General features: G+C 37.2%; 1 protein-coding gene across 1 annotated transcript in view; it reads left to right on the forward strand.

Annotated features, from left to right (window-relative positions):
• The window catches only part of TBX20 (T-box transcription factor 20), a 60,905-nt gene extending 37,286 nt beyond the window's left edge, over positions 1 to 23,619 (forward strand). The window contains exons 6-8 of the mRNA XM_058183358.1: positions 6,235 to 6,311; positions 20,676 to 20,788; positions 23,171 to 23,619. Coding sequence (XP_058039341.1) covers positions 6,235 to 6,311; positions 20,676 to 20,788; positions 23,171 to 23,508 — 528 coding nt within the window. The 3' untranslated portion in view covers positions 23,509 to 23,619. The remainder of the gene's footprint in view (positions 1 to 6,234; positions 6,312 to 20,675; positions 20,789 to 23,170) is intronic.
• Positions 23,620 to 27,700: the final 4,081 nt, after the last annotated feature.

The raw sequence follows: 27,700 nt of genomic DNA on the forward strand, positions 1-27,700 counted from the left end.
GAGTGGAGCCTTCGGTGCAAAGCCCCTCTTCTTCCCCCATGAAAATCATCCCCCACCCCCGCACTCCAGGTAAATGTGCGAAGGGTGATAGACTTTGTTTTAAACAGGTAAAAAGATCTGTGCTATTTGTTATCAAAATCTGAGTGGGAGGACACTGCTGATCCTGATGCTGATAGGCAGAGGCAGAATTCTTGTTTTCTTGTTTTCCTCCCCAAAAATTAAGGTGTGCCTTATAGTTCGAAAAATATGGTATATAATTTCTGCTTCTTTGAACCTGTTTCAGAATGTGAACTACAATAGGGAAGGAGACTTTCCTGCACGTTGTGTCGCTTTGAGGCATTGCCTGTTGAAACCAATCCTGTGGTCTTTAGGAAGACCTTCAAAATTAATTTCTTTTCCATGGCAATAACTTTTCTTTGCATTTTTCTTGTTTTGGCGGTTTAGGATTGAAATATTTGCTATCATACTGATTTTCATCCAGGTTTCCATGATGCAGATATATTATTTCAACTTGTTGTGTTTTGTACACTCATTATAAATGTTAGAGATTAAAGGTGCCTTTTCTAAGATGATTGTTATTGTTTATTGTTATTGTATCTTTTTTTGTTATTTTGTTTATTTTGTTATATTTGTTATTTTGTTATTGTTATTGTTTCTTTAAAAAAAGTGTTATAAAAAATTCACAGATTTTAAATAAAGGTACTGCCTAAATAATAGGAAGCTCCATTTTAGTCTAACTCAGGGCAGATGGAAAACCATGTTTCTTCAACTGTCACCGCACTGAAAATCTCAGCAACCTGGGAAATACAAGGATGATAGGCAGTGCAATTCAGCAGTCTGGACTCACCCCCTGGGCGATATACAAATAGGACTTCTTTACTCATATATACTCAAGAGTAAGTTGCCCCATATTTAACTTGGAGCAGGCTCTGCTTGATAACATAGTTGTTACTCTTGAGTAAATATGCACTTTATGCTCTGTCTTATGACACAAGGCTACACCATTATGCAAGTGTTTAAGTTCAGGTATTTAGTTATATTAAGAGTAAGATAAATTTTCATATTTGAGGCAAAACAAAATATAATGCTTTTGCCTCCAGTTTAGCTATCCAAAGTCAGTCATATCTTTTTAATACCACAGAAAAAAGAAACAGTAAAATCCATTTTTTCTTCCTCCTAGGAAATATACAGTGATAATGCATTCAGTACTGGAAAAAAAAATGTTCTTTCCTGATGAAAGTTTACAATGGAACTTTTTGACAAACTGCTGTCCTTTAGATGTGATGGGAGTATAGGTCCCAGAAGTCTACTGGTCATGTTATGGCTTGAAATGCTGGGAATTATAATATTAATATGCCCGAAAAGTGGGAGAATGAGAAATATGCCTGAACATCTGCATCTGCATACTACTGATAGCATTTTAGAGTCTAATTCAGTCCTGAAGTCAGTCAGTCTGTTTATTTATTCAAATTTATATGGTCATTCATCTCACTGAAGATGACTCTGGGCAGTGTAAATTAATCCAGTTTCCACACTTGGATTATTTGGATAGACTAGGTTAAATATATATTTTAATGAATATTATTTTATATCTATCTATCTATCTATCTATCTATCTATCTATCTATCTATCTATCTATCTATCTATCTATCTATCTATCTATCTAGTGGGTTTTTTTCTTATCGAAGCAACCTGGTCTACCCAAATATGGGAGAGAGCATAATGCTTCCTTTTCGCCTTTCAGCTCCAATCCAGGAGCCCTCCAGGCATTCAACACTATTTCACGACACTATTTTTGTGTTAATTTTACCGACAAAGAAAAGAAGGGTATGGCTAGCTGATGAGAACTAAATAGCTTGAAATAGATATACTAGTCTCCCTTTATTTTTTTGTCAGTAAATTTAATACCCTCTCATACACACACACTTGTTGTTAGTTGCGAAGTCGTGTCCAACCCATCACGACCCCATGGACAACATTCCTCCAGGCCTTCCTGTCCTCTACCATCCTCTGGAGTCCATTTAAACTCATGCCTACTGCTTCAGTGACTCCATCCAGCCACCTCGTTCTCTGTCGTCCCCTTCTTCTTTTGCCCTCAATCTTTCCCAGCACTAGGCTCTTCTCCAGTGAGTCCTTCTTTCTCATTCAGTTAAAAACTATCTAGTCAGCCACTGCTGGTGCATGTACAGGTTCTGTAAAACACTAGGCATGTACACCAATATAGCAGTTTTTAAAAGTGTTGTTTTGATTCTGAAGCACATAACATAAATACTGTTGAATTTCCCAATGGAAATTGGAAAAATACTGGAGATTGATTCTATCATAGTATTTATGAGTAATGAAGATGGAACCTCTCTTATTTTTTATCATTTCTTTCAGTGCTGATTTTAAAGGGGATGATTACATTTCTTCAGGTTATTAGATAAAAACTAAATGCATTACACTTTCAACAAACTATCTCACATTTAAGATTTAAAGGTCAGACATTTGTTTAAACAGTCAAGCCACTATACAGTAAGAGAGTTGAATTGTAGGTCAACTTTCATTTTGACAAGCTTTCTTGGAAATGCTTTCTTCATTCATACAGGAACTGATTTTTTTCTCCTTCCCTTTTAAGTGTGGCTTCATAAAAATGTCTGTATATTATAGAATAGAATGAGCTGGAAGAGACCTTGGAGGTCTTCTAGTCCAGCCCCCTGCTCAAGCAGAACCTATACTATTTTAGATAAGTGACTGTCTAGACTCTTCTTAGAAATATCCAGTGATGGTGTGCCCATGATTTCTACAGGCAAGCTGTTCCACTGGTTAATTGTCCTCACTGTTAGGAAGTTTCTCCTTAATTCCAGGTTGCTTCTTTTCTTGATCGAAGATGAAAACTTCTTGATTAGAATAAAAACCATTGTTTCTGGTCCTGCCCTCTGGTGCTTTGGACAATAACTTGATCCCCTCTTCTTTGTGGCAGCCCCTCAAATAGTGGAATACTGCTATCAAGTCACCCCTAATTCTTCTTTTCTTTAGACTAGCCAAACCCAAATCCTGCAAACGTTCTTAGCACATTTTAATCTCCAGGCCTTTGATAAGTGGTGGGATTCAGCCAGTTCGCACCTATTCTGGAGAACCGGTTGTTAACTTTCTAAGCAGTTCGGAGAACCGGTTGTTGGAAGAAATCTTATTTTGGTTTTTTTCCACTTTACAGGGCTAATCCTGTAAGGAAAGCGGGAAGGAAACATTCTGGTGTTGTTTCTAGTCTAATCTTTATTGCCCTGCTTACAAAAATTGCCTCTCTGGTTAACCCTTATTACATTGAAACAGCTAAGGCGAAGCACCCATCAACATGAGTGACGTTGAGTTGGCCACGCCCACCACCGAGCCATGTCTACTCAGCTGGTCATTAGGGCAGAGATCTGGTTGTTAAATTATTTGAATCCCACCACTGCCTTTGATCATCTTAGTTGCTCTTCTCCGAACTTTTTCCAAAGTCTCAACATCTTTTTTGTAGTATGGTGAGCAAAATTGGTGCAATATTTCAGGTGTGGTCTTACCAGGGTTTTATAAAGAGGTAATACTACTTTGTATAATCTTGATTCTATGCCTCTGTTCATACAACCCAGAATTGTATTAGCTTTTTGGCTGCTGCTGCACACTACTGGCTCATATTCAAGGGATCATCTACTAGGACTCCAAGGTCCTTCTTACAGCTACTGTTTTTGAGCCAGGTCTCGCCTAATCTATACTGATATCTTTGATTTTTTTTCTGGCTAAATATAAAACTTTGCTTTTCTCCACATTAAAATTCATTTGGTTGGATAGAGTCCATTGTTCAAGTTTGTCAAGATCTTTTTTGATTCTAAGCTTGTCTTCTGGGGTGTTAACTATTCCTGCCAGTGAACTTTTATCTAACAGCGCTAACCAAACTGTTTCCTTTTCTGAAGGCAAATTGAATTTTACTATAAGATAAAACTATTAATTTTCCCCAATAAATGAATAGGAATCCCTATTCAGCAATAGCTTATTTATCATCTCTTTTATAAAAAAGTTTTAATTTATATAGCAGTTGTCAAATAATGAATAAGTAAAACTAAATACTGATAAAGCAACACCCTTTTTTATATTATCCCGACCTCTGTGTGGTTTTTTTGAACATACAGCATGGCCAATTATTTGTATTTATATGGCCAGATACTATGTTTGGAAAATTACCTCTTTATCCCCAAGGAGCTGAAATTACTTCTTGGTATAGTGGCCTTAAAGTACATTATATTCCAGGTAATTCCATTATGTTTTCATTTAATAAATGTTTCAATTCACCACTTTGTTGACATTCTCTACATGGAACAGTACAGTTGGTCAGATTAATTAACCTGATCTGTTTTCTGGCACATTTAGGAGAAACCCTTCCATTCTTTCACCTCTCACAATACTAGACAACACAGTATCAACAATAGAAACCTTTAAATTTCTAGGTTCTATCATATTGCAAGATCTAAAATGGACAGCTAACATCAAAAACATCATCAAAAAAGGACAACAAAGAATGTTCTTTCTGCGCAACTCAGTAAGCTCAAACTGCCCAAGGAGCTGCTAATTCAGTTCTACAGAGGAATTATTGAGTCTGTCATTTGCACCTCTATAACTGTCTGGTTCGGTCCTGCAACCCAACAAGAAAGACAGAGACTTCAGAGGATAATTAGAACTGCAGAAAAAATAATTGCTACCAACCTGCCTTCCATTGAGGACCTGTATACTGCACGAATCAAGAAGAGGGCCGTGAAAATATTTACAGATCCCTCACATCCTGGACATAAACTGTTCCAACTCCTACCCTCAAAATGATGCTATAGAGCACTGCACACCAGAACAACTAGACACAAAAACAGTTTTTTCCCAAAGGCCATCACTCTGCTAAACAAATAATTCCCTCAACACTGTCAAACTATTTAGTAAATCTGCACTACTATTAATCTTCTTATCGTTCCCATCACCAATCTGTTTCCACTTATGACTGTATGACTGTAACTTTGTTGCTGGCAATCCTTATGATTTATATTGATATATTGACCATCATTTGTGTTGTAAATGTTATATCTTGATGAACGTATCTTTTCTTTTATGTACACTGAGAGCATATGCACTAAGACGAATTCCTTGTGTGTCCAATCACACTTGGCCAATAAAAAAATTCAATTCTATTCTATTCTATTCTATTCTATTCTATTCTATTCTGGCTTTGAATAACTGTTCTGAATTTCAGTTATACTACACTGATTTATAGTGGTACAAAAATATATATTATTATATAATATATATAATTCCTTGCTGAAATTTGGGTAGGGCTAAATTTATGAAACTTTTAGTTTCTGTAAAATAGCTTGAATGTTTTTCCTAAACAAAGGCTGCTTTTTATTTTTGCTTTCAGTAAAAGTAATTTGGATAGTTTAATCACATGTAACATTTCACTAATATACTTTTCATAATGCTAGTACATTTTTAAAAATAATTTAAAGGAAAATCTTTCAAACATGTGCAAAGGTAGCACAGTGTTTTAGGAACACTATTGAGTTTTAAATAATAGCAGAGAGGAGTTGCACTCATGGAAGATCCAGAGGACATATTTCAATTAATCGTCAACTATGCACAGCCCCAACAATTCTTTATATTTAGAATGCATCTCTAATATTAGTTTCAAAATGTGCTTTAAAAACTGTATTTATTGTATATACCATATATTGCCCTATTCCATAAGATTCCAAGAAATTAACAATCATAAAAACTGATAAAAACAAGTAAAACTACAAAACAATTCAATCCCAATTCCTGGAAAAACAAATAAAATCAAAAGAACTTCAGCAGAAAATAATCAACTTCTAATCAACAACTTGGCAACAGCCTGCTATTTTCCAAAGGCTTGAAGAACAAAGCAGTTTGTAGTGTTTTCCTGAATGGTTTAGAAATAGACTCACTGAAATATAGATTGTTTTAATCAGGATGAGTAATCTTAATTGTTTCAAGGGATTAACTCTATGCAAGATTAAATAAACTGTATCTCTAATTAGCAACTATTCTAGCTACAAGATAGTGAATTAAATGAGCAAGTTTCCTTACAATTCCAGCATGAAGACATAATTTGTTAATCAGTTTCTGTAATGAAAAATGCCACAATTCAACCAGAGATGGATTTATTTAAGTAACATTGCTATATGCTGTAAGATTTTCTCATCTCTTTCTGTTTTTAGATAACCAAGCTGAAAATTGACAGCAACCCTTTTGCTAAAGGATTCAGGGATTCTTCCAGACTCACAGATATTGAGAGGTAATGAGGATCTATTGTATATAGGATAGATTCTAAAGAGAATTCCAAATTGTCCCCATGTGTCATTTCTGGCCTTCCAAGTTTATATAAATTTTCCAAGTTTTCTCAGGAAACATTTTCAAAGAAGTGACACATTATGAATGTGCTTAATAAATTATGATAGAAAATTGCTTCTAAGCAGCATAGACAGTATGTGTTCTTTATAAATGGATCCTCCATGGTTATATCAAAGCAATGAGAATGTGTTTACTGATGCATCTTAACTATTTTTATGTAATTTGTTTATTTGTATATGTGAAAAAGGACAAGTGAGGGTAAGCTAATCAATATATTTTAGGTGACATGATTGCCAATTTGTGGTACTATGTAAGATTGCTTGGCTTTAATTCAAGTGTTTGATGTCATTGAGAAAACAGTTTTCCTGACTGAAGTAGGAAGTTAATAATTTAGTTTGCTATTTTATGTCTTCTAGCCACTTCAAGAGCTGGAAGAGGCGTCCATTCTTCCACTCATGTATTGCACTCATGTAAAAACTTTTTTGGGTAATAAACTAAAGGCATTGGAAGAAGATGCTTTATATGCATAGCACCTACCCCAAAATATTAAGCTACTGAACTTCAAGAAGCTGTCTTGAAGAGAATACAGTAGTTTTCTTTAAGAATAAAAGGAGTGAATTCATGTAGCAGCTTTGAATATGTGTTTAGATAAACTTTTTAAAAATATTGTTGAATCTTTCTGCAGCAAGTTCATAATTCTTGATGTCTTAATTGATTCCAGAATTAGCTAAAAAGCAGTGGTTGTCCTTTTTATAGTATAGATTTTAGACTAAAACATGACAAATCCAAATCCTATAAAGTAATGTTCTCAGTTGCATCCAAAGGTATCACAGAATCATATAGAAACATTCTTTAAAATATATTATAAATTTAAAATATAATATTTTTATTAACCACATATTTGGATCACCAGATAGTAATTTCAGATTCTTTCAAATACTTGTTACTGCTTTACAGAAATAAAACAGCCATCTTTATTTCAGTAACCAGACAAATAGAACTGATTTCACCTACCTCCTTCACCTTCTAATGAAGATAAACTACTAGCTTAGAAGCCTCTGCTACTTCAATGAGTATATAATTTTAGAGGCAGAATTTTTTTAAATGCAGACTACAAATAAATGAATTCCCAGTAACTACTTTGAAATAAATCTAACATAGTTTAATTTATTTGAAATAAATCTAACATAGTTTATTTAATTTATTTGCAGTCCAAGACTAAGTCACAGAATTTAAAATACTGCTTGCCATTAATATTATATATATATTTGCTCCCAGAAGCACGAAGCTGAAGCCTGAAGATGACGAATGAGACTTCGTCGAAACGTCGCCAAGACACTTCCAATTTTACGCGGGAGAAAACCCGAATAACCAAAGACCTACATACCAACACCCGCGAAAACCTCAGAAAACATATATATATATGTAAAATTGGAAGTGTTTTGGCAACGTTTCGATGAAGTCTCATTCGTCATCTTCAGGCTTCAGCTTCGTGCTTCTGGGAGCAATGTGTGATTGCAGCTGTTTCTTCCTTTTTAACTGCTAGTGGGGGTTTGAACTGATTGGGTGGGAGCTTGGCTGTGCTCTGATTGGATGGGGTTTTTTTGGTGCTCTGATTGGCTGGGGGTGTGTCCTCTTTGGGTGGGGGCTTGGTTGTGCTCAGATTAGTCTGAGTTGCAGGGGGATTTGAGCTGGTGAGCTGCATTGCTGTTGTTTGGCTTCGTGTTTGTGGTCGTGCTACATCTTCATAGTGAGTGTCTGTCTGCTGTATGTATGGATTGGAGGGTTTGAAATGGCTAATGTTGCAGCTGCGGTCTGGCTTCTGGTCCTTGGTCGTGCTTCCTGATCAGTGTGGGTTTGGGTCTGCTTTCTGGGTGGATGTGTGGTGGTGATATCCTGTGTGGACCTCGTGAGTGTGGGTCTGGTGTCATTCCTCATGTTAGGGACTCGTTTGTCAATAAGGGCGGGTTTCCAAATGGCTGGTAGGTGGGAGGTATCATCTCGTTTGTTCATGCTGTGTGGGCGTTTTTCTATCTCGATGGCTTCTCTGATTATTCTGTTGTTAAAGTGTTCAGTTTTGGCGATAGTTCTGGTCTTTTTAAAGTCAATATCGTGTCCTGTGGCTTTAAGGTGTTGGACCAGGGAAGAAGTTGGTTCCTCTTTTTTGACTGAGTTCTTGTGTTCTTCAATGCGTGCACTTATTCTTCTGTTGGTTTGTCCAATGTATGTGGTGGGGCAGGCGGTGCATGGGATTTCATATACTCCTTGATTTTCTAACTCAATTTTGTCTTTGGGGTTTCTTAGGATGGTGGATATTTTTTGGTTTGTGCAGAATGCTGTCTTGATGTTATGTTTGTGGAGGATCTTGCTGATTCTGTCTGTGGTGCCTTTTATATATGGGAGGAGGGCTGTGCCGTTTTCTTGTTCTCTGTCTTCGATTTTAGTGGGGGGTTCTTTTTGGATTAGTTTGGTAATCTTATTTCTCTGGAATCCATTGGATGTTAGTACGTTTGTGAGAGTGTGTAGTTCGGTTTTTAGGTGTTGTTCGTCAGCTAAGTGTTTTGTTCTAGAGATGAGTGTCTTGGCTACGGAGTTGATCTGTGCTGGGTGGTGATGTGAGAGTGCGTGCAGATAGCGGTTTGTGTGTGTTTTCTTCTGGTAGATGGTGTGTCCTAGGGAGCCATTGGGTTTCTTGTAGACTAAGACATCTAGGAAGGGAAGTTGGTTGTTAACTTCTGTTTCCATAGTGAACTGTATTTTGGGGTGTAGGCTATTGAGGTGTGTGAGAAAGTTGTCAAGTTTTTCTTTCCCGTGTGGCCAGATTATGAAGGTGTCATCTACGTATCTGAGCCAGAGTTTGGGTTTGTGATCAGATTTTTCTAGTGCTTGGGTTTCAAAGTGTTCCATGTAGAGGTTGGCAATGACAGGTGAGAGGGGTGATCCCATGGGTGCTCCTTCTATTTGTTTGTATTTTTGTCCGTTATAGATGAAGTATGTGTTGGATAGGCAGTGGTTGGTCAGATCTAGGATGTGCTTTGGGGGGGTTATATTTGTTTTGGATAGTTGTCAAGGCTTCTTTGATTGGCACTTGGGTGAAGAGGGATATGACATCAAAGCTCACGAGTAGGTCGCTGGGCTGTAGACCAGAACTATTGCCAAAACTGAACACTTTAACAACAGAATAATCAGAGAAGCCATCGAGATAGAAAAACGCCCACACAGCATGAACAAATGAGATGATACCTCCTGCCTACCAGCCATTTGGAAACCCGCCCTTATTGACAAACGAGTCCCTAACATGAGGAATGACACCAGACCCACACTCACGAGGTCCACACAGGATGTCACCACCACACATCCACCCAGAAAGCAGACCCAAACCCACACTGATCAGGAAGCACGACCAAGGACCAGAAGCCAGACCGCAGCTGCAACATTAGCCATTTCAAACCCCTCCAATCCATACATACAGCAGACAGACACTCACTATGAAGATGTAGCACGACCACAAACACGAAGCCAAACAACAGCAATGCAGCTCACCAGCTCAAATCCCCCTGCAACTCAGACTAATCTGAGCACAACCAAGCCCCCACCCAAAGAGGACACACCCCCAGCCAATCAGAGCACCAAAAAACCCCCATCCAATCAGAGCACAGCCAAGCTCCCACCCAATCAGTTCAAACCCCCACTAGCAGTTAAAAAGGAAGAAACAGCTGCAATCACACATTGCTCCCAGAAGCACGAAGCTGAAGCCTGAAGATGACGAATGAGACTTCATCGAAACGTCACCAAGACACTTCCAAATTTACGCGGGAGAAAACCCGAATAACCAAAGACCTACATACAAACACCCGCGAAAACCTCAGAAAACATATATATATATATATATATATATATATATATATATATATATATATATATATATATATATATATATATATATATATATATATATATATATATATATATACATACACATACACATACACATATACATACAGTAGATAAGTAAAAGGAAGAAACCTTATAAAGTTAAATTTTCACTGAAAGTATCAAATGGTTTCTATAAGCTAAAGCTATAAATAAAAAATGTTATTGGCTTCAAAACAACCAGGTATTGATTATTTAATACTTCAATCTCCCTGTGATGAGTGGAGTTTATCATACTTAATTTTAAAATTCAGCTAAAGTAGATTTTACTGAAAAATGATCCATAAAATTAACTATTAGGGCACAGTACAGTGGTCACCAAGCACTAGTGGTTCGCAGACCACTAGTGGTCCATGAGTAGTTGGTGGCCCGCGGCACACCTGGATGGAGCAGCTGCTGTTGGATAAGCAGTAGCCAGTCCTGTGACTAGAGGTCTGGAAGATGTGGTTGGCCAGGCAGCTCATGGTGGGGCTGTAAATCTCCACTGTTGAGGGAGGTTCCAGCAATTTGTAACTTTGCAGTATAGCCCTCGCCAGCTGGAATGAGATAATGGTGCAAGGGGGGTGGCAGTGCAGGTGGCCCGAAGCAACGGGTGGCGTTAACTCCAGGCTTTTTCTTCTCCCTGCTGTAGCTTCCTGTTGGCTGAACCCACCAATGGCTGTCCCCGCCCCTCACCTTCCCTTCCCAGTCACTCCTCGCCTGGCAAGGGAATGGGGGGAATGGAGATTCACTCCATATTCCAGAGCGAGAGTGGATCTCATGCCTGTTTCTTCTGGCCCTTGTTGGTGCTCTGCACCTCAGTCTCTCGGGGAGATGCTTGACTTCCTCTCAACCCCAAGACACTGGCTGGCCCATGAGATGACAGAGAGAAAGAAAATGAGAGAGAGAGAGAATGAGAGAGAGTGAGACAGAATGAGAGAGAATCAGAATGAGAGAATGAGAGACCGAGAAAGAGAATGAGAGAGAATGAAACACTGCCTTCTTGGAAAAAGTGTGGGGGTAGGGCCAAAGGAGGATGTTTTGCATTAAGTATCAAATCCCCACCTCAATTTTGCGAGGTCGGTGCAGCAGGCAGCAGTCCTTCCCGGTGCATCTTGTTTCTCCGGAGCACTCCACCCCCTCCTATTTCTGCCTGACTCCTCCTCCTCCTCCTGGAGTCTCTGGGCTGCTTATTCAGCCGGAGAGAAAACTCAAACGGTGCTCTGCTGCCAGGTTTGCCGCCTCCCCAGGGATGTCGCCCGGAGGGGGTGCTCTCTTCGCAGCTCTTGCTCGAAGCCGCCTGCCTCTGAAAGGGACATGCGGAGAATCAGAGAGAGAGAGAGAGAGAATGAGAGAGAAAGAGTGGGGGGGAGAGAAAGAGAGTGGGGGGAAGAGAGAGAGAGAAAGAGTGGGGAGAGAGAAAGAGAAAGGGAGAAAAAGAATGAGAGAGAAAGAGTGAGGGAGAGAGAGAAAGAGAGGGGGAGAGAGAATGAGTGGGAGAGAGGGGGAGAAAGAGAGATAGAGAGGAAGAGAGAGAGGAAGAGAGAGAGAGAAAGAAAGAGAGAAAGAGGGGGAGAGAAAGAGAGATGAGAGAATGAGTGGGAGAGAGAGAAAGAGAGTATGAGAGAAAAAGAGTGGGAGAGAGATGGAAGGGGGAGAAAGAGAGAAAGAGAGAGGAGGGACAATCCCTGAAGGACCCCATCCCGTCACTGGGAGTCCAGGCACTTCAGCAAGCGGTGCTCTGGATTCGTATTAGTAGTCTGCGGGATTTAAAATTATGGACTTGGTGGTTCCTGAGGTCCAAAAGGTTGGGGACCCCTGGCACAGTAGGAAAGGTCTTTTCTATGCATATATTATATGCAATAAAAGCAATGGATTACAACTTCAATACATTCCTTGAATGGTGGACCTTGAAGACAACTTGCAGAGTTAATATGGTCTTAAATGCTATTTTTGAAAATAAGCAATATTATCAATTTCATTTATATGACTTGGCAAGGATTGTTAGCAGATTGACTTTTCACCTTGAAAAGTAGATGTTTATGTTGCCTTGTAATTTAAAAAAAAACTCATTTTATGAATAAGTCTTCTAAGACAAGCACCTTTTTATATTATTATTTTTGGGGGACATTAACTTGTTTTCTTTGCTATGCAAAACATTCTGCAGAACTCTTATTCATCATGCGCACTGAGACTTTGAGTTGACCTAAATTGTGTGAATGTGGGACAAAGCTTCGTATTTAATTTCCAGATATTTAAGTCTGCTTTTTCCCCCTAACTAGCCTTTAGGGAGGGAAGCAAATCAGATCAATTGATCTTTAGAGACCCAAAGAAATTAAATTAGGCTGGAGTCAGTTACTGCACTAAACCATCTAGTAATTGGATTGCTCCTTGTAATTGATTGAAAACAGCTTCCATCTGCAGCAATATAGGCTGGGCTTCCTTACAACAAATCTGAGAAAAAAAACACATCTTTTTATGACATGATGACAGACATTGCACTTTTCCAGCTTAATTGAATATGGTTTTATAAATACACGACTTTAACAATTTCAGCTGTCTCGTTTCAAATTTATAGTCTCATTAAGACCTTAATTTAAAGTAAGGCTCCACTTTGGAATTTTTGAACCATATTGTCAATATCAGGGCTTAATTATGAACTGCTTCAAATAATGATTAAAAAAAGGAAAGTGCTCTTCAATATCCCCAGAAACCTTTCTTTTTATTACTGAATACAGTATATTTAACAGATTAAGATAAGCTCCCATAGGATTGGTACCAAAGAAGACCTGCTCACAATATACAATATAGATTTTTTTTTAATTTGGAAAGTCAGATAAAACAGAGATTTCAGTTCAGTGCTAGGTAGCATTTTGCCTAGTTCAGGTGATGCTTATCTCAGTGGGCTTTCAGCAGAACTACTTCATCAAAATGTTTAAAGAGTATTTGATAATAACTGCAAATTTTATTTAAAGAAATTATTTAATTTATGAATTTGATCCAAAATAAAAAATCATAATAGAAATAATAACAAAAAGCAAAGAAAAGAGACACAAAGGGTGAGAAACATTATTTATTACTTCTATTTTTTTTATAAATTCTGTAATATTGTATATTCCGTTCTCAGTAAACATAATATATATTTTCAGGTTTCTGTTTTCAATGGATTTGATAGTAAATAAACATATTATTCACAATACAAATTCAACCAAGTTTCTTTAGCTTGAAACAACAGCCTTCCCCTCCTTATTCTTTTATTTAATCCATGATCTGCACTCAAAGTTCCATAGTCAGAATAAATGATAAATGATAAAGGATATTATAGGATGGCCTGGTTTTACTCCTGTATAGGGATAGGAATTCAAATTATTTATCCTCATAATCATAAGATACATTAAAAATGGATTAAATTGATATGCCTTTAACATATCTTTCAGATAAATAGTTTACCAAAGGGAAGCATTTACAGATATTTAAACTACAGAGACATAGTTGAAATATAAAGGAGAATATTTGTAGCTCAGGACCCTCATAGCTGAACTAGTTTTTCAAATTGGAGAATTATGTTCAAAATATTCAAATTAGTGTGAAAATACATATAGCAGGTAGAAAAACATTTGGCCAGTATATCTATGGAAATTCTCAATCATCCAGGCCATGTTTGTCCCAAAGTTGCTTTTCAAAAGCATCTTTGAAGTCAGAATTGAAGAAGCTTTTTTGATGAGAAGCAAAATGTTTTTGAGGAAAAAACAAAGAAAGTCCAGGTGTCTTTTGAAAAGCAGGTTTGGAACATTTGTTCAGAATAATAATTTTCTATATTTATCTATTTTACACTGATAATCAGAACTGAGTTAAAGAGGTCCATTAGGCTAGGAATGGACTAGTTTGATTCACCAATTCATGATTTTCAGAATAAAGATTTTATCCAAATCCTGACAAAAATGCTCTTTATTATTATTATTTTATTATATATTTTATTGTTGTTAATCTGAAATAAAGATGTTAATTTCTGATTTTCCATATCTGTAATTTTAAAACTGTTCTTTCTTTCTTTCTTTCTTTTTTTTGCTGCAATGATACCTGGAAAGCTTAGAGCAGCTTTATAAACTGCCCACCCGTTTCTAGTCTGGCCCCAAAACTCATATCAAAACAAAGAAAAAAATAGCTAGGTTTCTGCTTCCAAGCCAAACCCAGCCAAGGAATCATATGAAAGCTGGCAGGGAGTGAAATCAGAATTTAGGTACACATTGTATCTTCATTCTGAAGATTAACGATTTTCTGAGATTGAAGTAGTATTGTATAATCATTAACAATGAGAATGACTCAATATGCATCCTCTTTGAAGAATGTGCTATTGACATATTTTAGGGCATAGAATTATAACAGATATATTTACTTTATTGTGAATTATTTCTGTATTTATTTATAAAAGATATCATTATAGTAGTGCCTGTTACAGCAGGATTGTGTAATTTAAGTCCTATATAGAAATATGACCAGAGAAACCTTGTTTCATGAAAACTGATGGCAGATCAGTGGTTATTTCATCATTAAATATTTGGAGGAGATTATAGAGGTTGGAGGGATTTGGTTCCCATTTGCAAATAATTGATACTAAAGTTGGGCACCGAGGTACTGTACTTAAATATATTATTTAAATAAATTTAAGTATATTTAAATATATTTTATTAAGTATATTTAAAATAAAGTGTTTATATTTCTACAAGCATATAATGTATATTACTTCATTATGCATGTATATTCATAATGGAATAAGCTGTCCCAAAGCTTATTCATTACTCAGACCATCTTACTCAAGGAGGTGGGCTATAAATTGTTGATAAAATACTTGATATAATTCTATGATAGCTGGATATTTGACTTAGTGACTGGGATAATGTTCACATGACATGTGTAACTATGTGATGCAAAGTCTTAGCAGCAGCAGTTGAAAATATCCTTGGTTAGAATTAACCTTTGTTTAGTGCTTCATGGGTTGGAAGAAGACATGAATCAAATTCAGTTGCTTAGTTGGTGAAAAATGTAATAACTATGTTGGGAATGTTGCATGAAAGCAATCAATGTATCTGAAGTGAGGACTGTAAACTGCTAAAATGGATGAACTGTAAATTCTTGGCCAATGTAAGTTTAATAATTCATTTTCTAAAGCTGCTTCTTCTCTTGTTCCTTTTACTTGTCTCCTTTTACTAGACACAATAGAAACAATAATTCATACCCATGATGTAACCAATGCAGTTTTTCTTTTTTTTCTTTCTACAATAAGATCTTCTGGAGATAACTCCAATATAGCCACTGTCTTTAATCACTTAAAGAGGCAATAATTCAATTATAGTATCCTCTGAGTAGCAACTGCCATTGCCTTTATTTCAGTCCCTGCAAATAATAAGATTCTCCCTCCATTCTTTACTCACATTTTTTCTACAGAGGCTGCACATAAAAATATCAGCAATATTGCAAGGACAAAACAATTTTGTGCTTTAATTAGGAACAAAGGGGGGTATCATTGTAATGATATATTGTACTTCTTTTTTTATTCTGAACATAATACTGAATACTATTTTTGTGCCATATTATCAATGGGAATGAGCAATAAAGATATCTGCTGAAGACCAGGTTTAAATAGTATTGGTTAACTGGATTATCTAGGATGGCACAAAGAGATCATTTATATATATTATATTTTTATTTATTTATTTATTTGTCAAGAACATATTAGGTAATAATTATAAACATGGATTGGATACATAAAATAGATACAAATAGAGAAAAATATTTCATTTATTAATCATTGTATATCAGCTCAGATTATCTTTGGGGAATCTTGCTAGCTAAAATAGTTTTGTTCATAAACAGATCAATTCACTAAATAATGAGTTGCTTCTTCCTGCTTCTTATAACTTGTCATTATAACTACCGTTTTCTTCCCAGCCTTAAGAGAAGACTCATCCTGTTGGATTTATTTCCTTGACTCTCAGTTATTAATAGTTTCAGAAATATTTTTGCCCATTAGAGCCTGTTTGGTAACATGAATTATCTGGTGAACGAAAAGTCACCTTAAGCAGTATAATTTACATTATATTGTACTTACCTGAAGTCAAGGAACATTTAAATTCATGGGAGTTTAATATTACAGGAAGTGTAAAATCCATAGCAATTTGACCTAGGATTGAAAAGTTTTCAGCTAGTTTTCTCTTTGCTATTATCTAGTGGTTATTCTAATTTTTGCATGCCTACTCTGGTAGCTTTGTTACTGTCCTCGAAATACAGCTAAATGTTAGTTTGGGTTATTTAGAATTAGATTTATTTTTTTATGTATTTATAATTTATGTTTTGTCTTTTTATAAAATTACACATTTCATATTTTAGTGGCTTGAAGTTGAAATGTTTATTATTGCTGCTGAGGTTTATATGAAAATAATCAGGTTTTAAATAAATGTACTTCCAAATAAAAAGAAGCACCACTTTTGTCTAATAAAAGCATTTAAACATTTAGTCTAATTCAAGATGGACAGAAATCTGTGATCTTTTAGCTGTTGCACCCTAAATCTCAGAAGCCTGCAAATGCGAGGATGAGAGCCACTACAGCAAAAACTCACCTCATGATTGATGTACAAATAGGGCTTCTTTAGGCATATTTATTCAGAAGTCAACTCTCATATTTATCAGAACTAGGTTCTTCTTCACATAGTTCTTACTTGTAAGTAAATATGCATCTTATGGCCTGCTTTATGCCACAAGGCTGCAGTATTATGCAGGTATTTGAGTTCAGCAGTACCTAGTTACAACTAAATTATGAGAATTTTCATATCTAAGGCAAAGCAAAATACAATACTTTCAGATCTAATTCCATTTGCAGTTATCCAAGTCCAATAAAACAATGGTACCAAATACCAAAAACAATGGTACCAAGTACCAAAAACACATGTAATTATGAGCAAGTTTATATATATATCATATAAGCATATATTATTACATATGCTTATTTCATAGGCCCCCTGTTCTATAAGCTGCTATGATCATCATGAGGTTTCCAGGAACGAATTCAAAGTGCTGCTTATCACTTATAAAGCCCTAGAGGGCATATAGTCTAATTATATCTGTAATTGTCCACCTCCTTTGGTTTTTGTCCAGCTTATACAATCTGATAAAATTGCTATACTGTGGATCTCATCAATTAAATAGGTCACCTGCTAAGGTCTTGGAAGTGTGCCTTCTCTACAGCAGCACTGTAGAACATCATCTCTGTGGAGATTTGAACTGTTCTAATTCTGCCTGCCATAAATGAGCCTTAAAAATGTGGTGCTCCTCCCAGATGCTGCACCAGGATAATTGCTGGGCTTTTTAGATTAGACATAGCATTGGAAAGATGGTTTTTGTTGTTCCTTTAGGTCAGTATGGTCTTTTTAGATATATATCTGTCCCACGCATATTTATTTTGGAGTCAATTGATCTTAGAAATGTGTTTTATAAGTCAATTAATTAAACAGTAATATCCTTTTACTATTCCTGCCCATAGAAAGTTGATGCTAATAATGTCTTAGATAACTAACATTTTGCTGCCATTCTCCAATGAAAGTTTAGATGTGAACTTTTCAAAATATTTGATGATGTAAATCTTCATATTGTATTTCTTGCTGTCATCTAGTAGCTGTCTGGTTTTATATAGCACAGATGTGGTAGCTTTTTCAGGAAGACTTAGTATCATATGTTAATGTAAACTTAATACATAACCTGAACATCAAGTTATTGATTCATATGTTGCTGTTTTCTGAGCTATTATTTTTGTTTAGCATATGGCATACAAAGAGATCATGCAATCACTGATATACAAATTTAGTTTAAATAAAGCATCAGTGTGTTTTAATAAAGACTTTCTTTAAATAATCATTTTAAAAAAGAAAAGCTTTTTGATGAGTGAATACTCCACATAAAATCATATGAATAAATGAATAAAAGAAATAAATAAAATCATATAACAAATTAATGAATAAAATCATATAATGAATGTAAAATTTATGAACTAACAGTATAGTTGATGATCTCATATTAACAAAGCAGACAAACCATGCAGAGAAATAAAGCAATTATAATATTTTGTAGTTGTACTAGAACAAAATTGAGAAAGGAGTTAGGCAAGGCTGTAAATTCAACAATGGCCATAGGATTAGAAAAGGTCAGTTTACATTCCAATTCCAAAGAAAGGCAATGCCAAAGAACGTTCAAACAATCACACCATTGCACTCATTCCACATGCTAGCAAAGTTATGCTTAAAATCCTACAAGCTAGGCTCCAGCAGTATGTGGATCGAGAACTACCAGAAGTACAGACAGGATTTTGAAGAGGCAGAGGAACTAGAGATCAAATTGCCAACATACGCTGGATCATGGAGAAAGCTAGGAGTTTCAGAAAAACATCTACTTCTGCTTCATTGACTATGCCAAAACCTTTGATTGTGTGGATCACAACAAATTGTGGCAAGTTCTTAAAGAGATGGGAGTACGAGACCATCTTATTTGTCTCCTGAGAAACCTATATGCTGGTCAAGAAGCAACAGTGAGAACTGGACACGGATCCACTGATTGGTTCAAAATTGGGAAAGGAGTTCGGCAAGGCTGTATACTGTCACCCTGCCAATTTAACTGATATGCAGAGCATATCATGAGAAAGGTGGGGCTAGATGAATCAAAAGTTGGAGTTAAGATGCCTGGGAGAAATATCAACAACCTCAGATATGCAAATAATACCACTCTAATGGCAGAAAGTGAAGAGGAACTAAAGAGCCTCTTGATGTGGATGAAGAAGGAGAGTACAAAAATTGGCTTGAAACTCAACATTAAGAAAACTAATTTATATACTGTATGTGTGATTGTTTTTTGTGTTGTTTTTAAAGACAAACTGTTTAATAAAAAATATTTTTTTAAAAAGAAAAAAAACTAAGATCAAGGCATCCGGCCCGCTCAATTCCTGGCAAATAGATGGGGAAGAAATGGAGGTAGTGACAGATTTTATTTTCCTGGGCTCCAAAATCATCGCAAATGGGGACTGCAGCCAAGAAATTAAAAGACTCTTGCTCCTGGGGAGAAAAGCTATGGAAATCTATGCAGCATATTAAAAAGCAGAGACATCACCCTGCCAACAAAAGTGTGTAGTCAAGGCTATGGAGTTCCCAGTTGCAATGTATGGCTGTGAAAGTTGGAACCTAAGAAAGGCTGAGTGCCAAAGAATTGAGGCTTTTGAACTATGGTGCTGGAGAAGACTCCTGAGAGTCCCTTGGACTGCAAGGTGATCAAACCGGTCAGTCCTAGAGGAGTTCAACCCTGACTGCTCTTTAGAAGGCCAGATCCTGAAGAAGAAACTCAAATACTTTGGCCACCTAATGAGAAGGAAGGACTCATTGGAGAAGGACCTAATGCTGGGAAAGATTGAGGGCAAAAGAAGAAAGGGACGACAGAGAACACGGTGGCTGGATGGAATCATTGAAGCAGTAGGCATGAGCTTAAATGGTGTCCAGAGGATGGTAGAGGACAGGAAGGCCTGGAGGAACGTTATCCATGGGGTCGTGATGGCTCGGACATGACTTCGCAACTAACAACAACAACAACTAGAACTGTCAGGTATACAGAGAGTTTCACATAATAAATCAGAGGATACTGTATGTCATCATTATAATCCTATATTAGATAGAATGATTGAGGTAAAAAGAATGAGAGAGACATATAGAGACAGAGACAAAGAAGAATTGCCAATGGCTGATTAGTTATTTGTGACAGTAGTTAGATTTAAATTTCAGATTTAAAGCTATGTTCATAGCCATTACCACAGTTATTAAATAGTAATGGTTGAGCATTAGAATGAACATGATTGGAAAAGTTTCCTTGGAAGCTAGTTATATGTTGATCCTTCTTCTTCCAATTTAGCACTGTGCCACCCCCACAGACTGTCAGTTCCAGCCAGAAGACTGCTGTTTGTTCTACAATGAACATATTTTTGTTTTGCAACCACAATGACTAATATTTTAAAAAATAGTGAAAAGAAAACTTTTGACTAGCAGGCACAGACAACCTCAGCAAAATATGATCTTTGCTTTGAGACACTGATCACATGTACAAACTTCATTGTTTTCCTAGATCAGAAAAATAGCCATTATGAACATTTAAGTATAGGTTGGTGAAATGACAAAATAGTAAATTCAGAAAGATATTTTAAAAGTGCCCTTAATAGTATAGAATAACATTCTTTAATTTTATTGACATGTTAATTACATACATGCAGTACACAGTTGGATTCCAATAACAGGACTATTTGAGCAGTAACTGGTTAAGTGCAAAGATAAATTTTCCGTTGGTGTATAGCATGGTGTTTTGTTTTTTACAGAGAAAGTGTAGAGAGTCTTATACAAAAGCATTCCTATGCTCGATCCCCCATCAGAACCTATGGAGGAGAAGATGAAATTCTGGGAAATGATAACCAAACAACACAAAGCCGAGGTAAGAGGAAGTAAGCCTGAAGTACTCTTCAAAGAAAGGCAGTCTATGGCAGCAGTCACCAGCTGGTGGTCTGTGGACCACTGGTAGTCTGCGAGAAAATTTTGGAGGTCTGCAGAAAAATTATTTGCATTTTTTATATTGCAATAAATCAGAGATCCTCAAACTACGGCTCCTGGGCCGGATACATGCAATGAATGTTTGTGTTGTCGCAGAGAGTCTTTCACTTAAGAGTCTTTTTGTGTGGGTTGGAGGGGGGCAGAAATTCTGACTTGGTCTGCTTCAGTCTCCTGGTGCAGGACTTTGGGTGAAGGCTGGAGGGAAACGCTGCTGGTGAAGAGCTGGAGGGCCTTGTTCCAGTGGGACTGCCTCATGGCGTGGAATTGGCTGACCATCTCAGCCCACTGAGCCTGCAGGCACCAGTTCCTGGCCTTGCATTCCTGCAGGTCTTCCCTCTGCTTGGAAAGCCTATGCTTGTAGTCCTCAGTGAAGTGCTTCTGCTGAGCCTCCTTCTCGGCCAGATCCAATTTGAACTGAGCCAACTGTTTTGCCAACTCTTTCTCATGGTGGCTTCTTAGCTCCAAAACTGCTTCCGGTTGGGGCCCTAAGGAGCCCGGGCGGGCAAGTGAAGAGTGGCTGGGAGGGGAGGGGCAAGTAGAGGCCGGCGAAGTGCTCCTCGACGTGAGTGACATTGAGTGGGCCATGCCCACTTATTAACATGCCCACCTAGCCACGCCCACCCAGCTGGTCATTGGGCAAATCATATTAGTGGTCTACAGAGTTTAAAATTATGAATTTAGTGGTCCCAAAAGTCTGAAAGGTTGATGGCCCCTGGTCTATGGGACTTGGTCTGAGATAGGCTAATTCAGAATGTGAAGAAACTGCATTTGGAAAATAGAGGCCCATCTCCACCTCCACCTCCACTCAGCAATGTTGTATCTCTTTGAATGTAATGTAACTTAGTCATTTATTTGCATTCATGTCCTACCACTATCTAATTTCTATATCAGTCAATAGTCTACTATTTAGACAGATTCAAACATTATACCTATAAGCCAGGGGTGAAATGCTACTGGATCGATCGAGTAGGTAGCGGAGATTGGGGCTGGTTCGCCAAACTGGAAGCAATGGCTGGCTGGCCACGCCCCTGAACCAGTCCACAGCCCACAGTCCTGTCATGCTTGCCTGCCTTCCATGCTGCCTTCCCGGCATCCCAGTGGCCAGCTTGCAAAGGCAGGCAAGCAGAAGCTCACGTGGAAGGCAGGTAAGCATGGCAGGGCTTTGGGGAAGGAGCTAGCAGCTTACTCCCTTCCCCGAAGCCCTGACATGCTTGCTGCCTTCCACGTGGGCTTCTGGTTGCCTGCCTTCACAAGATGGACACTGGGACGCAGGAAAGGCAGCTCACCACCCACTCACCGCCCGCTTGCCCTTCACCTTCGGTCAGGGGTCGGGACCCATTCCCTGAGGCCCTGGAGCTGCCAATTGCTTACTGCCTGCCTCAACCAGGTCAGGGAATGCACCATTCCCCAACACCAGCCTTGCCCCGGAGCCGCCATCCACTCTCCCTTTGTCATGCAGCATGTACTTACTTTCCTGACTGGCTGCCAGGAAAGGCAAGTGTCCAAAAGTTACCGAAGCCACTCTCCTCCTTGAATGTGCCACTGCCATTGCGCCCTGTTCCATGCGCTGGCTGCGCACATCATTTATTTCATTCATTTATCAGAGGCAGGTTGGGTGTGCGCTTACGCACTTATGCCTGAAAGCATTCTGGAAAAAATGACCTGTATGTCTGTAGATTTGCAGGGGGCAATATGAGTTCTAAAATGTCATATATTTATGCATCGTTCATGATTAGAGCCTCTTCTAACATAGCAGCATTGTATTTTCCATTTTCTACACATACTGTACTGAGATGTATGTGTTGCAGATAAATCCTTAGGTGCTATTATATAAGGGTGCACAAGGACACAACAGTACCTAGAATTCTCAAATGACACTTGCCCTCCCAAATCAGATAATTTATACTTCCAAACACTTTTAAATGTAGCTATTGGCAATATTAAACAGATTCTTTGGTACCTGTTCAAATGAGTGTTGTCTAGATGTAATTGCATTGGCTTTGATTCTACATAGTTAAAAATAGACTTGTGGATTAATTTCCTGGGGTAACTGATTATGCTATTATATTACAGTTACCTTTTGTGATCTTCGTGATATGCAGTGGCTACTTCAGGAACAGCTCTGTATGCTGACATCTAGCAATGTTTTTCTTTTGCTTTTAAAGCTTACTTAGAATTGCTATCGTAGTGTATATCACTGTGTTATAAACATCAAACAAGTTCTTTGAATTCCCTAAAGATATATATTGCTTCTCCTTGTTTGCAGGATCAGCTTTTACATCTGATAATTTATCCCTCAGTTCCTGGGTCTCATCCTCTTCAAATTTTCCTGGATTTCAACATCCACAGTCCTTGACTACTCTTGGTTCCAGCAGTGCCTCAATAGCCACTCCAATTCCTCATCCAATTCAAGGATCACTGCCTCCATTTAGCCGCCTGGGAATGCCTTTGACACCTTCTGCCATTGCTAGTTCAATGCAGGGAAGTGGCCCCACATTCCCATCTTTCCATGTGCCCAGATATCACCATTATTTTCAGCAAGGGCCTTATGCAGCAATTCAGGGACTACGTCATTCTTCAGCAGTGATGACACCTTTTGTATAACTGACCCAAAGCCAAGGAAAGGCAAGGATAGGCACAGAAAGAATGATGGACATATTGTAAAGAGCTGAGAAAAAACATTGTAAGAATTGAATAGGAAAACTAGCTTGCATGAGATGATAAAGGAATCAAAGTTACATGAAAAATGTGCTAATCATTGTGGCTGGGAAATCTAAACCCAACGTTGCCAAATGGGTTCTGGATGTAGCAAGGTTTCCAATTAATTGTCAGATTATGTGAAGCTGCATTGTAACTACTAGATAAAAGACTATGTTCATGCAATGGTATATAGCAGTGCTGTTTCTAGATTTTCTTCTCAACAAAGGCAAAAGAGGCAATATTGGTGTAGTGATTTCATTGAGGGGAATGAACATATTAGCAATTGCAGTTCTCTCTAGAAAAAACAGAAGGAAATGTTATTCAACATTATCCTCTCCCTTCTTTTTAATTCCTTAAAATATCAATCCCTAATTAGATGGAAGCCACAAACCACTGGATTCCTTCTCTTTCAGTTTCATTAAGTGAATGAAAGTTGTGTAAGTCAGCACAAACTTTTGTGAAAGTAGAGCATGCATGCATGTATTAATCTTTTTAGAATTGAAAGATTTGTACATAATTTTTCTCCACTGGAATATGCCCGATCAGTGCTCCAGACACTAAATATAATTCAGTGACATAGCTAAAAAAAAAATCATGAAGTTCAATATTATTTTAGTTCAAATTCAGCATTGCTGAAGTACATCGACATAAATACTGTACATATATATGTACATAAAATACTTAGCTGAGAAACGCTCATTGGGAAATCTTGGAATGAAGCAATTTAAACATTGACTTCCTGGAATGGAACAAGATTTAAATCTCTTAAATAAAATGTGGACATAAAATATCTTACCCTGAATCTTTTCACTTATCTAGCAAATCAAAACATTACATACAGTTAAATTTTTAATCAGAAAATTATAGCAGTGCAAAGAAATTGTAAAATAGGATAGGCAAATCCAGAAGCAAGACTTCTAACTGAATATTTTAACTGGTGTAGACCAGATTAATCTTACAATTCTGATTTTTTTTTACTCATACTGCACTTATTCAGTTCAATCAACTCCCCAAAGTTTCTTTCAAAGAATAAAAATATACTGAAACTCTCATGGGCAGTTCTTGTAGTTACGTAGAGTATATGTGCACTTGTCACCAACAGTATGGGCAATCATTGCTTTCTGAGTCCAGGAATAGATAGTATTTCCGCTCCCAACCCATTACAAATATACTCTGCACCAAATTTTTCCAGCTTTGATTCAAACTGCAGTTTTCTGACTCAAGCTCTTCAGAAGCATGGTCTTTAATGCTTCGTTCCTTTCTAGTAGCAGACCAGTGGTGGGTTGCTCCCGGTTCTGTCCGGTTCTATAGAACCAGTAGTAAAACCAGCAGGAGGCTCTGACCATCTGCCCCAACATCATCAAGGGGCTTCTACACAAGCGCAGAAGCGTGTGTGTGCTCCCGTTATGAACCAGTAGTAAAAGTAAGTAGAACCCACCCCTGTAGCAGACCAAACTTCAATTGGGTGCAGTGCCTCCTCAACATCTAGTCACTTACCTGGGCAGCAGTTTTCTGCTGGGCTGTTATGTTTTCTACTTTTAAAATAATAATATTGCAATTGATCCAATAATGGCCTGATAAAGCAATGAATCATTCTGGTTCATGTTCCAGCCAACCCTCATAAGGTAGGTGCCCTTTTGATTTCTGTTCTCCTTGCTTTACAATCCTTGCAAAGTTTTCCTTTGCTTATTTTTTAACATCTTAAAGTTGTAATATAAGAATCTTTTTTTGTAAAATGAACAATTAGCAAAATTCCATTGACCTACAGAGGAATGTATGAACAAAAGAAAATCTTGTTCCTATTGCTTTGATTATTGTAGTACCAGACTAAAATAGAATAAGGGGAAAGGGGAAAAAAAGAAAATTCAATATCAAACAAGAAAAGATGTGGGAAGTGGAAATGAAGATATTCATGTGTATAACTATCTGGAGAGGAAAATAATGGCACAAAGGGTAGTAAAAAGAGGATAAAAAGCAGGCATTCATAGCCCAGTCTCTGCAAACTTGGTGTCCCTTCATTGATGGAAAGCAGGGGAGCAAATAATCAGATGTTTTTGGTGATCATTGTCCAGAGTGAAACTAGCTAAGCCCCATTATCAATTCATTGCAATCAATTGGATACCAGCAACTTGGGAATTTCTCTTAGTTATAAACAACTGGGAAATGTATGAATATCTTGATTTCATACTGTAACATCTTTTTGATGGTCTGCAGCCTTCCTCACTTCTTAGTCTTTAATTAAAGCATAAAGGAAGCCATCAGGAAGAATTTCTCCCCATTGGGCTTTTGCCACAGTGGTGCTCCTGAGGGCTATTATACATGGGGGCTATTCTGTTTCTGGTGCAAAATAGCCTGCATCTGATGCCATTGCCTATTATCTGGAAGCAACCCATAGCAAATAACCCCAAACTTCAAGTATTCTGAAAGAGGTTTTCCCTTCATTTTGGAAGGAACATTCTTTTACATTCTTGTTTCATTTCTTTGATTTTGGCTAGAAGCCTGACTTACCACCATGCCCCTCTCAAATGACAAATTATAAACTAATCCTGTAGAAATGGCAGGCAAAACCAGAAGACATGTTTGTTCAGTTTTGGTATAAACTATCCAACCCAACAAGTTTGAAATGTGACAAATCTACATCTTCGGGATGATAATGATTGAAGAAAGTGGTTCAAACATTTCTCCTTCTGCTGAATAAATTGTCTGCCCAATTTCCTTGTCACAAATTTAGACAGAAATTTTGAAGCACCCTATGAGGCCAGCTCTTGATATTATATTCTGAAAAAAGATTGCTAGCATCCAACTGCAATTCTGGATCTGTTTAAAATGCAAACAAGAATGAAAGAGCATTCCAAATAGAAAAACAAAGATTTGTGTGTTTTAAAAAAAAAAAAACTCACAAAAGATTATCCCCAAATAGACCTATTATTGCCAATTTAATAGGTATCTTTCTCACTGCTAGATATTTCTAGACAATGATTTTATAGAAGCACGAAGTTGAGATCATTGTGTTAGGTTTCCTTTATATTCCTTTACACCAGAATTTTAATACTTTAAATTGAAGAGAAAATATAAATATATATCAAAAGATGGAGGTAGTTACCTATAAAGAACTTCTTTGTATGGAAAAGCGGGAATTACAATTAAAATCTAGAGAAAAGATGGGGGAAGAAGGGAAAAATTATACATGGTTCCAATATGGACAATTACAAGCTAGATGGAAATTAGATCAAAAAATAGGTGTTAGGCAAATTGAGGATAATTTGTTAAAACAAATGAGAGATCAAGGCCAACAGCATATTAAGAGGTTGTATAATGTATTAGTAGAAATTGAAGAGTATCAAAGGTCAACACAGTTTCTTAAATTAAAGCTTTCTTCCCATCAGGGATGTGATGTTCCATTCCCCCTACCCCCAATCTTCTAGCTCAAAAAGCAGAGTTTTGGTGGAAACTCAAATTGATAGGAATGGAATTCCTGACTCATACTTCTATTACACTTTTTCTGAAATCTTTAATATAGGAAGAATGGGAAATCCATGTTTCCTAGCTCCATTTTGAGAGTCCAAAGATAATGCCTCTGAAATTCACATGCAAAACACTGATTCATGCCAGCACAATTGTCTGGTGACAAAAATTGAAATATAGGTATATTATGTTAGATTTAACTTCTCACTATTTAATTAAAGTCCTTCAAAATAAAAAAAGTGGTCCAAATTTTTTCTCATTTCTTCAGTGATGTATTATGCACCTTATGACTTTAGCCATCTATGTCCATGAGGAGTTACTGGTTTTGGAATAAGTTTCAATGCTAATTACACTACTCATAATTTTTAAAATGTTTTCCCCCTTATCTTTTGAAGACTAAATAATTTTTTAAAAGTTCGAGTTTTGACTGATTAAGATCAGCATCTCAGATTGACTCCATTCTTACAAAGTTTTTGTCCAACTATTGCTTACTGCTGCTGTAAAAGGTGGTGAATTAATTGACCACTGCTGTATTTGAGGTGTTTGGAAATCTGTGGAAATGGTATTGTACTTAATTTATGCTAATTTTAGGCTAGATAAAAAATAAACATTGTTCAAATTCATGTTAAAC

This window comes from Ahaetulla prasina, chromosome 4 (genome assembly GCF_028640845.1).
Source record: "Ahaetulla prasina isolate Xishuangbanna chromosome 4, ASM2864084v1, whole genome shotgun sequence".
In the NCBI taxonomy this organism is placed as follows: Eukaryota; Metazoa; Chordata; class Lepidosauria; order Squamata; family Colubridae; genus Ahaetulla; species Ahaetulla prasina.